The 13,873-nt window shown below is 32.4% G+C and overlaps 1 protein-coding gene across 2 annotated transcripts; it reads right to left on the reverse strand.

Annotated features, from left to right (window-relative positions):
- Positions 1 to 4,721: 4,721 nt before the first annotated feature.
- LOC115983378 (callose synthase 2-like) lies at positions 4,722 to 10,180 on the reverse strand. Of its 2 annotated transcripts, XM_031106048.1 has the most exons (9): positions 10,009 to 10,180; positions 9,365 to 9,590; positions 7,669 to 7,722; positions 6,010 to 6,120; positions 5,833 to 5,949; positions 5,658 to 5,750; positions 5,473 to 5,564; positions 5,076 to 5,202; positions 4,722 to 4,828 (listed from the first exon to the last, which is right to left on the reverse strand). In XM_031106048.1, exons 2-9 carry the CDS (start codon positions 9,401 to 9,403, stop codon positions 4,796 to 4,798), a joined length of 666 nt encoding a protein of 221 aa, XP_030961908.1. In that variant the 5' UTR covers positions 9,404 to 9,590; positions 10,009 to 10,180; the 3' UTR covers positions 4,722 to 4,795. The 2 variants fall into 2 exon arrangements, with proteins under 2 accessions (XP_030961908.1, XP_030961907.1); XM_031106047.1 differs by lacking the exon at positions 4,722 to 4,828 and having other exon boundaries at positions 4,935 to 5,202.
- Positions 10,181 to 13,873: the final 3,693 nt, after the last annotated feature.

A 13,873-nucleotide genomic window follows, 5' to 3' on the forward strand; every position in this document is an offset into this window, starting at 1 on the left:
ATAAAGAACTTCAACTTAAAACTCATGCTAAAGAAATAATTTATTTTTTTCTTAAAAAAAATGGACTAAAAAAAAAAACAAAAATCACAAAAAATAACAACAACAAAACATTAACATAAAATAAAACCAAATGAAAATTATCTCAATGTCCGCCCCCAACCTAAAATTTACATTGTCATCAATGTTAACATGGAAAAGCAATAAAGAGTAGAGATTACAGAAAGTACCTTGAAGAAATAAATATAAATCAACGAACAAAAAAAAAAAAAAAAAAAAACCTGCAAAAGGGGTTAGAAAACAAAACAACAAAAATAATAAAAAGAAAAACACAATCTAAACTACGAAACAAACACTAATGCTAATTGCTTGGCAAGTCTTGATAAATGGGATCTTCCAAATTAATGGATTCCTCTACTTGTGAAAATTTCTCAAGAAATGTATTAAGATGTTGTTCATTCACCTTAAATATGTTACCATTTTTAGGGTTCTCAATTTCTATTGCATGATGATTATAAAGATACATATCATTCATCCAAACTCAAACATACATAATTATAAAGATCTTGTTGAAATTGTTATTTGACAAGACCATACATTCATAATATCCCAAATATTATTGTTATTTTTTTCTAAAACCGAGAAGGAGAACACTATTTTGAATGAATCTCCTTTATTACAACACACCATGGAAAAGCATAGAATTAACTATCCCAAGGATAACACAGTTCACCATGTCTTAATTCGTCTTGAAAACATGGACCATCAGCTATAAGATTCCAATTACAAGTAACGCACTGGTCCCTCTCAACATCGTAAATCTGGAACTTGTGGGATACCCCCGTCCATTCGAAAAAGCAGTTGATATTTAGATCAGCATTCTCAATTTCGACAGCGAGTTTCTCAGCATAGGCAAGGACAAAGGGAGGAAAATCAACGTAGCTGTTTGCACAAGTGACTTTAGTTTTCGAGGTCCGAGTCACGTTGTTATGGACTACAAATTCATCAGCTTCTGCATTCATAGAGAAAGTAGTAAAAATTATAAAAAATGCAAGCAACAACAATGTTGATACGTTTTTATTGAAATGACTCATTTTGTTTGTCTATAAAATAGAGTTGTTAATATGTCCTTTATTTGTACTGTGGCTGTAGATTTGTAGTTCTAGTTCTCTTTTATAAAATTAGTAAAATGCAATTAGCACACCAAAGTTTGGTTGCTATTAGCCCAAATTTTGGGGTTGGTTGGCGTCAAACCAAATTTTGAAAGAGTCAACAACCCAAAAGATAACTTCTCTTAGAAATAAGATCTTAAATGTCAAATAAATAACAAATTTATCTAACTTTCTACAACACTTATAGCTACTATCATTTGAAATTCAAAAAGAGAACTCATAAAATTTGGTTTTTTCTTTTTTTAATCTTTTTATTCCCTATACTTTTTCCATTTTTTATTAATTTTTTATCTGAATAAAACACCTCTAGTTAAAAGCAAAATTCCTATAAAAAATAAATAAATAAGAGAACTCCTCAAATTAGCCTTCTTTCCCCATGTTCATCTTATTTTTTCCTACCCAATCTTTTCTCTACATCACTACACCACTTTAAAACTCATGTTCAAAAAGAAATTATAGTTACTGTTTATTTCTAAAATTTATCATTTTTATTTGTTTGAAGAAAAAAAAAATCATGTTCATCTTCCTTTTTTTTTTTTTTTTTAGAATCTCGTCACAAGAAGTCCAAATTCCAAATAAAATACCTCCACTTTTTTTAATAAAAAAAACATAATACTCGTTTAAAAAAGAATTACTTATCCTTATTCTAATCTTTTCTCTATATCACTACACTACTTTAAAACACACGTTCAAAAAAAAAATTACATTTTTTGCTTATCTCTAATCATTTTGCTTAAAAAATAAAAAATATATATCACATCTTCTTTTTTCTTTTTTTTTTTAAATCTCAATTCACAATTAATTTTTGAAATATTTGCAAAAAAAAAACAACCGGAACAGAAATACAAAATTTGGAGAGCAGTCTACTCTAGGAGGGTCCTTAGTAACTAAGAGCACCCACCTTCTTCTAGTACGTTCTTTACAAAATTGTTCATCTCATCCTCTTTATAGACAATTATGCACTATTGTTTTTTGTTTATGCAGTTTTTTTGCTAAAGCCATTTTGGGATAGATCTGCATAATTAATACTGTTGGAAAGGAAGGGAAAGGAATGTATGTAATAGTAAACCTTAAATTTTGGTAGTCATCATTAAAGTTTAGTTGCAGAAAATAATTTTTTTTTTTTTGGAAAGGAAAAAAACACAAAACTCATGTAGATTTTTGCTAGAGCCATTTCGTGATAGAGCTACATAATCAACACTACCTAGAAAAGAAGGTATGTAAGAATAAACTTCAAATTTTGGAAGTCATTAAATTGATTCTTATAGCTTATTGAATTTTGTAGTTATCATCTCTTAATTGTAATTGTACAGATATCTTATGAAAAAAAAAATGGATAACTGATATTTTGGATTGCTTTTTTTCATTTTTTTTAAAATGAAGTTGTAATTATCTTCATCAATACTATACAATTATCTTGTACCATATCTTAATTTTAATTGTGAAATAGAACTATATATATACTGACTCATCACACGCACAAAGCAAGTGTAATTATGCTCAAGGTAAAACCAAAAATCGATCAAAATAGGCTCAACATTACAAAACATTGCAAAGGAATCAAATACATACCTCAATAAAAATTAAGACTGGGCTTGTAGTCAACGATCTCTGTCTCTCTGGCCAAGCTCTTTTTCAACAACAAACACATTTAAATACATACCTCAATAGAAATTCTTTTCTTCAGATAAATTAGATATAATGTACCTTTAACTATTGAAATTCAGCGGACTTCAAAGGTCGTTGCATTTGATTCTATCATAAAACTATTGGGTTTGTTAAATTAGAATGAATCTATGAAGTAGGAAGGTGGGAGACATGATATGCTTGATAGTGGCTAAAGGGAGTTGAGATAGTAGTGGGTAAATGCAATTTTAACGTTCAAATGAGGGCAATTTTGTATCGTAAGAAGTTGAAACCCAATGAGATGTTTGAATTTATTGATTGGGATAAGAATTGTGATAAGTAAAACAATTTAAGATTTGAAAAAAATAAAGACGATATACATTAGTGTGTGTTAGGGTCATGTTTTATGTAATTAGCTAATCTTTAGACAAAATGCACTTTACTTGTAATTGGATAGATCTAAGATGGGTTTAATACATCAAGAAATATGTTGTTCAAGCATATCAAGTGTTTGTATTAAAAGGCATGAAGATTGTTCCAAGAAACAAGTGAAAAATAAGCTGTTCTTTAAGCCTCGACGGATAGGTTGACATATGCTTGCCATCAATGAAAGATCACTTAGTGTATAAAACACTAGTGAATGTTTAGACCCCCAAATTCAAATAAACCAATACAAGCTTATATTCAAACAATATATGTGCGAAAAATGAAATATAAGTGATGCCCAAATATGCAAACACAAGACAACACCGGCACGTGTTATCAAAGAGGAAACCGAAGAACTCGACGAAAAATCTCTCCACCACCCTCCAAGCAATAAAATGATCCACTAGAAAATCAGTTGAAATACATGAATAGCAAGAGAATTCCCAAGCCTAATCTACCTAATGCACCTAAGCCCTCCAAGCTTCTTGCTCTAACAGGGTTACGCCTAACATTGTCCTCTCTAACTTACCGGATCCCGCAATTAGCCCATTGCATCAACCAATATGAATTGGTTTTCTCTTGAACTGCTTCCCAAACACCAAGAACCTTCTCACTACTATGAATGGGGTGAGGTAAGGATTTGGCTTAAGATCCTCTCATGAGTATGACAATGGAAAGTATGAGAGTAGAGGAATTTGGAGAATCAAATGTATAAGATTGTGGATTAGTCAATTTTGTTTTTCTCTGGGGTTTCTCTTGCAAAATTCTCTCTAGGAGCTCTCTACATTTTGTGGGTATAAGGGCATTTATAGTAGGGTATGAGAAGGAATGTGAAAAGTCACTTTTTAGCAAAACAGGTTGTATTAACAAGTCACTCACGACTGGGATGAGTCATGAGTTTCAGTCACCAGATAATAGAATTGCCAGACTGTACTTTTTGTCCTATAGTGATCCAGCTGTCCTGACCCTTCAACTTCCTGCATGCTTCACACGTGTGCTGGATTTTGGCAAGTCACCACTTGCGAGTCAGTCGCGAGATCCAGTCGTGAGATGCCTCTTGATGGACACACTTGATCAATTCTTCACATTTTCTCACACACAACCCTTACATTATTGCCACCAAAATACAAGGTTTCTAATGACTAGACACTTGACAATATCTCATAACTTGAATAAACTGTAAAGGTTTATTTATGGAATTATTATTTTAAGAGAAAAACCTCTATCTCTGTTTCCTAAAAACAGGAGAGAGAAATATTTGGACATAATTAGTACATACTCATCAAAATGTTTAGACTAAACAAGCTAGACATTGCTTACTGATTAATATATTTATTAATAAGTCCTTAGCTTGCAATATTACACTACCTATGAAGTCTATAAGAACAACAAAAACCAAGTTCATGAAAGCCTGGGGTGGCACCTCTATCATATTGTATGAAGTAATTTCAAAAAACCACGAAGTCAGTGAGTTGACTTGCATATTCTTGCAGCCCATTCAACCCCGCATACATCTTCCAAACCTCTCCTACCAATAGATGATAAAATTGCAAATAGGACAAACATGTAGCCCTTCACATCATGACCTTGGCATTCCCAACTACTCGCTATAGCACATCAAAAATCAAATGAAAAAACAAATTATGTATATTTTTTCAGTTATAATCTCTTTATAATATTTAGTAAAAAATTATTAAAAGTAATTTTGTGATATTTTGGTTCCTTCAACTTCCATGCAACATCCCCACACCTGAATTAAATCTCCTTATGATTTAGAGCCCTAAAGAAATGAAAAAGAAAGCTAATTCTTTTTTCTCTCATTGCAATCTCAGGAACAATTTGAACTGTACATACATGATGATAAATATAGCAGAGGCATTCTGGCATGAATCTCAAGTTTGAAGCTTCTCCCCATATAAGAAGATATAAACCCATGTATAGTAATTTTCGCTGTTGCACTTCTTGTTGAATTGTTGGTAACCTGCCAATTAAAAAAGCCATAAAGTAAGAGCAATATATCAAATCATGAGTGCCTGACCGTTTAGCATCAACTCGCATGAAAGAGAATAGGAAATACCCAAACAGAGAAAATAAGGTGCTTTTTAAGTACCAACTACAGCAGAAGGAAGCAGCAGTATAGCACTGTTGCACGCAACACTATAACTAATTCACTTGGCACTTCAAAACAAAACATATTTTTGAAATATATATATAAAAAAAAAAAGACAAAAAAAAAAAAAGGAAGCCTCACCAAAGGCTACTTTTGCGATCCAAATACTTGCACCACCTTTTGTAGTTTTTAAAAAGTTTCTTCATCAGTTCTGTCAGAGCACGATCATTCAACTAAAGAGGCAAAAAGTAGCATATGTTATGGAAAATTAAAGATTGGCTCAGAAAGTAAAAGTAAAATCCCAAGCAATCTAAGAAAAATAAGACCTTGGGTTGCTGATCAGGGTTTGGAAATTGTCTTATGCGTACATTTGCAAGCAACAGAATCAAGTGCTCCCTTTGATTCTCAACGTTATCTTTCTGTATGTTATTAAATGGAAAGTAGCCTGCTGATTAAACATGAAAAACCAAGTAATTGTCAACAAACAATTTGGCAAGTCACCTGAAAACCAAACATGGCCTGAAGCCAGTCTAGAATGTCTTCATTTACTTTCTTCTGGTGGTCCTTTGGCCATGGCAAACCCCTGATGTTACGAAGTGCAGAAACACTAGCTTGAATCTGCAAATAAATAATTCAAAATCAAAGTCAAGTGTTCCACACCAGAAAACTGGAACAAACCTCAGGATATCTCATAATAGCCTGATTTTCACTATCTGGATCAAGAGGAAGAATATTATAAGGCTTATATAACTGTTTCTTCTCCTCGACCTTAGCATGAGCTTGCAAAATCTACAATAAAAATCAAAAGGGAAACACTATCCAATTACCACAACAAAAGAGAAAAAAGAAAATAATTACTACATCCATATATATATAAATGCAACCACAGCACATGAGGGTTCTCGGACAAAAAAAGTATTCTTTTCAAAAAGTCCCAATAACTTGATATCATTCAGAAGTAAGATGTAAAATGCATTCAGTTTCACCTCAATAAGAGTGGATCAATATTTCTTCAGAGAGACCCTTGATTAGAAATTGTATGGAATTGAAGCCAAAAGGTAATGACATCTTGAAACATTATGGAACATTTTCTAAGGTAGAGCAAATTAGTTTTACTCCAAAAGGAAGAAAAATGAAAAATGAAAGGAAAAAAAAAAGGAGAAAGCAGATAGAAGGCACTGAACATGTATATCATTTAAAGTCAGTCATCACACAAAAGCAATATCTAAGATAAAAATACCAGATCACCATTGAGACTATCAAGCAGGTACAAGACGAGTTTGAAATGTTGTCTGGTTTGACGGCCAATTCTGGTTAGAGTGAGGTGTTTTCTAAGCTAAGTGCTGATCAGCACTTAGGGTCAGAAACTCCAATTCTCGAGTGTCCTCCTTTGTTTCTTGATTCAATTGAGTTCTAACTTGGTCCTAGCAGTTTGAGGAAGGTGGAAGAGTAGAATAATACAGCTGCAGTTATGAGACATATATGGAATCTCTTTGCTCAGGCATGCTCTATCATGGTTGCTTGGGTAAAGCTTTAGAGCAATAGGCATTTGGGTAGTTAGTCCCACAAGAGAGCACATGGGAATGGAAAGGGATCCTCAGCTTGAGGAACAGAGCAAGAAATTTTTTGAAATTCTCAGTGGGACAAGGAGACACTGTCTTCCTTTGTCATGATTTTTGGCATCCTGATGGACCACCATATTCTAATTTTTTCCTCTGTTTTTTCTCTTTTTTCAATGAAGTTTATTACTTATCAATATATATATATATATATATATATATATATTATGAATACTACCATATAGCTCTCTGTGACATGGCAAACAAAATGACATTAAAAAATTTTTTAACTTCAAGATGATAAATGGTGTTGCCATGTTCGCCCCTGGCTAGATCTGAGGACTCACTGTCTATTCAGCCCAGACTACTTAAAGTTGTTTTGAGTACTGCAGACTCAATTACTTAGCTTCCTTCAAAGGATGCTAAATATTAATGTACTGCAACTTGGAAGCACTTAGAACAAAATTCCCCTTTGTTTCTTGGTTGAAGTTGGTATGGTTTACAAAATCTATTCCAAATCATTCCTTTATAAAGCGAATTGCAATCAGGAATAAGCTATCAACCAGGGATCAAACAGGTTAATTGGAGTTATACAGGAGACATTCTCTGCACTGATTGTAGGAATGAAATTACTAATTCACTAAAAAAAACGCAAATCATGATAGTTATATGAATCTCTATATAAATTGTTACACCTTTAATCATGATCCTTCTAGAATAATATTGCTTACTAGAGAAGAAAAAGTAGATTTAATGAGCAAGTGATTTTAAAGCTCACCCTCTCTCGATGTAGGATCCAGTCTGTGAGCTTTTTCGAAGGCATAAAACCGACCTAATTCCAGCATTGACAAAAATATGCATTTGAGTTCAGATACATATCATAGTTCAGAAAGCATCCCATTGTATACATTAAGAGATATATACCATGTTAAATTCTGACATATTATAACATATAAAAATAGACAAAACCAAATGCAGTGATTTATTATTTAGGATATACAATAGAATCAACGAAGAAAAGAATGTCGTAGCAATTGAACAGCAAACTCAAATGTGATTGATTATAGAAAAAACCATATAAATAGTATAAGTGTGAGTTAGAAATAAAAGACCAGTACTTCCTGATATAAGTTACCAAAAGTGAAAAACTGTCAGACAGACAGAATGGATATTTTCTTGCTGAAGGGATCTCACGCATAGGAAGAGGAAAGACACTTAGAAGAACATGGAGTGTGTTTCTTTAAAGAGTATTTTTCTATTATTTGAGAGAGCACCTTTGGATGCATTGGGGTTTTGGGATGCTGAGTGTCTCGTTTGTGATTTTGTTAGTTGGTATTGAGAGATTGCTTTGGGTGTAATGGGATTTGGGTTAGTTTGTGTTTGTGAGAGTTTTGAGCATGTTTGTGATTGAAAATACCATGAATATTATGTGGGAGTGTCTGTGAGTCTGGTTTGTGAGAATTAGTTATGTGATATCATTGATACAAAATTTTGGTTGGCATTGCCCCTTGATACATGAAGTTGGCCGAACTACATTAAATTTTTGTGTCTTATATGATTTTTTTTAATGCACTTCCTCTAGCCCCAAAAATTCCTACAAACTGATATCAAAGCTCAAGGTTCACCCTAGTGTGGTTCAAGAAAAGAATTTTTGTACAATTTTGGTTTAATATATGCGCACTCAATTTTAACTTCAGATGTAGAAAAAATGATCAATTTTTTCGCGAAAACTTTCTTAGATTAACCTCAAATTCCTAACTTGACTTGGTTTGAATTTTCTTAGTGTGGGATTAAAGTCTTTGCCTTGTTGAGAAAGTAATTTGGTATTCATTGTTAACTATGGAAGGTATTCATACTCTGCCAAGGAATATGTAGTGAAGTTTTATATATACAGTGGTGATAAAGGCTCCTCCCACATTGGGAGAGCCGGAGAGGAAAAGACTCTTAGAAGAACATAGAGTGGGTTTCTTCGAATAATTGTGTGAATGAGAGAGCATCATTGGATGTATTGTACTTTTGGGATAGTGAGTGCCTCCTTTGTGAGTTTTTTAATTGATATTGAAAGTTTACTTTGGATGTAATGGGATCTGGGTTAGTTTACGTTCATAAGAGTTTTGAGTGTCATTATGTTTGTACTGATCGTGAGAGTTGTCAGTTTGATTTAAGGGAATTAATCATGTGATACTGTTGATGGTGAATTTTGTTTCCAACATAAGTTCTACCTCCAGAAAACAACGGAAGACCTGATATCTACATCATATATACAGCTAACTGATCAAAGCAAGTTTTTTTCTTTCACTTTTTTGGATATAGATCAAAGCAAAGTATAAATCAACATAGTTTAAAGTATGTTAAATCTACTGACTTCTTAATTCTAGTGGATCAAAAACGATACTTAATCAGGTATAGATACATACACAAAGCATACAAGCATATATACAATTCAAGTCATATAAAATAAAACTGCTACTTACAGAGATAAGCAAGTCTTGGGTTGCTAGACTCGACTTCATTAGCCACACGAAGAATTGGAGCAATCTCGACCAAGGAAGAAGGCACCACCTCACTATCAAAGATTGGCTCTCCTAAATTTCCGGCAGTCTGAGTCCGCAAAATCCGCCTAGGCGGTGGCTGATCAGACGCCCTTCTACTTGACATCTCTAGACCCCAACAAATATCAACTCAAGCCACCTTGTTTACCTGCCAAAATCAATCAAGTAAAATAGAGAAACTCCCATCAGTTTGAATCCAAATTATAGGTCTGCCACAATTTCACTATATATAAAGTATAAGCCCCTGAAAAAAAAAAAAAAAAAAAAAAAAAAAAAAAAAAAAAACTTCACCCAACTGATACATAACTCAATTTTTGGCTCCCTTTTCCCCCCAAATTCAAGATATAAAAAAACATCAAAAGGCAGAAGAGGCAAACACTGTGTATCTAGTTACCTACTATTCTTTTGGTTCACTTCCTTAGTATCAAACAAAGTGTAATACTAATAGTATTGTTTCTTTTCTTTTTTTGTTATTTCTGTAATAACGAAGTACAGAAACAAAAGAAATAATGGAGTGTTTCCAAATCCAAATGTAAAGCATACTTCAACTAAGCCATTATATGTACCTCTCAAAATGGTTGAAGCATTTGTTCAATTACTCAGGCACAGATATACACAGAGAACTGTGTCTTTAGACAGAAAACCAAAACAGCAGAAGAGAAAATCTTCAAATTTGAAGAACTGGGTTTCGAAGAAAAATAGGAACAGAAGTAAAATGAAGTGGAAGAAGGAAGAGTGTCCCAGCTGCAGAGGACTTATAAGTTTTAAGTCGACAAGAAAATATATAGCTTTAAACATGCAAATAGTATTTATTGATATTAATAATAATAATAATAAATAGTATAGCATAAACAAGGAGAGAGAGTGGGAACTTACATAAAAAAAGTAACAGAGATCTAGAGATAGAGAGAGAGAGAGAGAGAGAGAGAGAGGTTGCTGAGTGATTGGTCTGTTTCATGGCAACGCAGAATCAGAAGATGCGGAAGCAAATATTATTACATGTCGAAAGTCAAATTGCTCTGTTTCATGGGTTTTAACTTTTAATTAATAGTCCAATCACAACATGCCAAGTCATTTAAAAGTTTCTTTTTCGGGTTTCTTCTCAGCTTGGCAACGTGCTGTGATTGGTCTGAAATTGGATACCCAATCGGAGGGAGAAAGATACTTTTGTAAATCGGTTGCAACACTTTTCTTTTTCCTTTTTTCTTTTAGGAGGGCTCATGCATATAAGAGCATTTTTATTAAAGGTGCTAAAAATACTAAATGCTATCTTTTTATAGCATTTTTAGCATCTCAAATAATAAAAACACACCTCCATAAAACATGTTAAATTTTAAAAATTTTAGCATTAAACTAAAGTAAAATCTCATTTTTGAGACTCTACTATAGCCAAGGTTTTTAGATCCGGACTGTTCATTAAACCGTAAAAGAGAGAGGTTTAAGATTTTTGAGATTGAACCGAGGTCGAACTGGGATCGAACCGTAATGACGTCATAATTAATTTAATAATTAATTAATACCTAAATATAGATAATAAATTTATAAAACTAGCAAAATTGACTAATATATCTATATATGTGAGAGAAATTTAATGATTTTCAAGCATATATTTAATAATTAAATAAGAAAGTTAATAAAATAAAATAATAACCATGAAAATATTAAAATTTATGATTAATTTTTGAAATAAAGTTGAATATCTTTGAAGGATTTTAATTATAAATTTTTTATTCCTTGTAAGAAATGGATAATCTAATTAAGTAGAATAAAATTGTGTTAAATTGTTTTCATATAAAAAAAAAAAAAAAACTGCTAAGGGGTTGGACCGCACGGTTCTTGCCACCGGTTCGTGCGGTCCAACCCTGGTTTAGGGGTTCACAGAAATGTGACATATGCTCGGTTCTTTATGCTTAAAAAACCGGTTTTCATCCCGATTCTCGATTTCCACGGTCGGACCTCCCGGTCTGGTCCGGTCCGATTTTGAGAACTATGACTATAACAAGATGCTAGAGTTTTTTAATTTCTTTTTCTTTTTCTTTTTCTCTCTCTCAGCTTTCCTCTCTCTTTCCTTTCTCTTTTTCTCTCTCTTAGCTTTACTCTTTATTTTGCAATATATTTTATTCAAAATATTCTAAAATAATAATTTCACTCCATCTTGCTTCCAACACTACTTTCTTAGAATATCTCCAGCAGCCTCTTCAAATTTTTGTACTATTTGGAGAATGAACATTTGATTTTACCTTTTGTCTATCTACTTTTTCAAATACACTTTCCAATAGATTCTCTATCCCATTTAAATATTATTTTTTCATTCTTTCTTTAACATTTCTATTTCAATCTTCTTTCATTCATCTAATTTTATTGAGAAGTGCTATGTCCTTAACATTTTACAATATTTTCACAATAAATTATATGTGGTAAGTTATTACTAATTTTATTTTGAACACATCACTTAAATATTTTTTTTCATTAGTATTAGTTAGTAACAACCAACTACTTAAAATTTATTGTAAAAATATTGTAGTAGCATTTCTCAATTTTAATTTCTTATTCTTTATTTTATTTTTCCCTTTTATCTCTTTTTTTTTTTTTTTTTTTTTTTTTTTCACCCACATGTTTCTTTTCTTCTTCTTTTTTCCTCTTTTTTTTCTCCTCCACACCTTCCCCTTATCTCTATCTCCACTTTTCTTTTTTCTTTTCTTCTCTAGCACTTCGTCTGGAGCTATCTTCACTTTTCAAGAAGCTCTCTCTCTTTCTTTCTCTCTCTCACATCGTCAGCGGATGACAAAGGCTAAAGGACAACCTTTTTTCTCCTCTCCACCGAGGCTCAGATGGGTCAGCTTTGCTTTTTTTTTTTTTTTTTTTGGGTTAAAATTTGATTAGTTTTAAAATTGTGAGTTGAGTTTGTGTTTTGATTGAGAGCTTTGTCGATTTTGTGCTTCACCGTTGTTTTTTGATGAGAAGCAAAGAGAGAGTTTTTTTTTTTTCCTAAAGAGAAGCAAGAGAGAGAGGGAGCGCAGAAGAAAGAGAAATGGAGGAAAGAGAAAAAATTCTTTTTTTATTCAACCGGGTATTATTTTAAGGAAGAATATTGTTTAGAGGTGCTACAGTAATTGCTACGGTGTTCTCCATGTCGCCATTGTAGCAAATATAAAAAAAAAATGGAGCTAGAGAGGCTGTTAGAAGGGTTTTTTTTGTGTGTTTGCTTTCCATAACTGGCTTTAGAGAGCCTATTAGAGACGCTCTTAACAACCACCATCACAATGCCCTATAGTCAAATTTGCCATCATTGAAGACATCAACTTAGACCACCATTTATGAGAGAGAGAGAGGGTGAAATTAAAAAATAGCCAATACAAGACACTATAGTGCACTTTAAAATTTAAGAATAATGTAACATTTTACAAAAATAAAAAGCTAGATATAAGAATAATTTTGTGTCTTTAAATGTATGGTACTATCTATTTTTTTTTCTTTCAATGGCTTTTGAAAACCTTTTTTTTTGAAAACCTAGATGTACTATCTATAATATTTTTAAGATACGATATAGCATATAGCCGTTGTTCAATCTATAACAATAATTCAGCAAAAAAAAAAAATCTATAACAATAGCTTTTTTTGATATAAAAAAAAATAGCTTTTTTATATATCAAAAAAAAAAAAAAAAAAAAAGCTTTTTGGCGTAAATGCACTTTGGGTTGCTATATTTTGCACTTTTTTCATTTTAGTCCATTTATTTTATTTTTACCACTTTTAGTCCCTAAACCAATTAACGCATAACATTTAAATCCTTACCATCAGCCAACTAACGGGAAAAGCTGAGGTTGTAGACTGAACACCCTATTAGTTGACATGATGCTGATGTGGTGATTAAATTATTATTAAAAAATATTATTTGGCATTTTTATATGCTACATCAGCATTTTAATTTTAATTTTTTTTATAAAAAGTCATGTCAGACAATTTAAACCAAAAAAGAAAATAAATTAAAAAAAAACTTATTTATTATTATTATTTTTTTACTTTTTTGTAAGAACTGAAGTTGTTCTTCGTGTTCTTCCTAAATCCATGAAATAAACCAATTTCCAGCAAAACCCCAGATAAATCCACTCCATCAAATCTAGAAAAAAAGAAATAAATCCAAGAAACCAAACCAAACCATAAATAAATCGAAGAAATAAACCCATAAACCCAGTAACCAATTCAATCTCTAGCAAACCCATAAACTTAGAATTTTTCTTCAGAAACACAACCCTCTGGATTGGTCACTCCTCACACACTCCGAAACTCATCCTCAAGCTCACCTCAGCTCCACCCCCACAAACTGACGACAAAGAGACACAGCTCCACCCCACACTCCGACGCCAGTCACCGTGGATATCAATGTAGGGTTGTGGTGTTGTGGGTGGACCTTGGTTCATGGGGCCATGG

This window comes from Quercus lobata, chromosome 4, assembly GCF_001633185.2.
Source record: "Quercus lobata isolate SW786 chromosome 4, ValleyOak3.0 Primary Assembly, whole genome shotgun sequence".
NCBI lineage: Eukaryota > Viridiplantae > Streptophyta > Magnoliopsida > Fagales > Fagaceae > Quercus > Quercus lobata.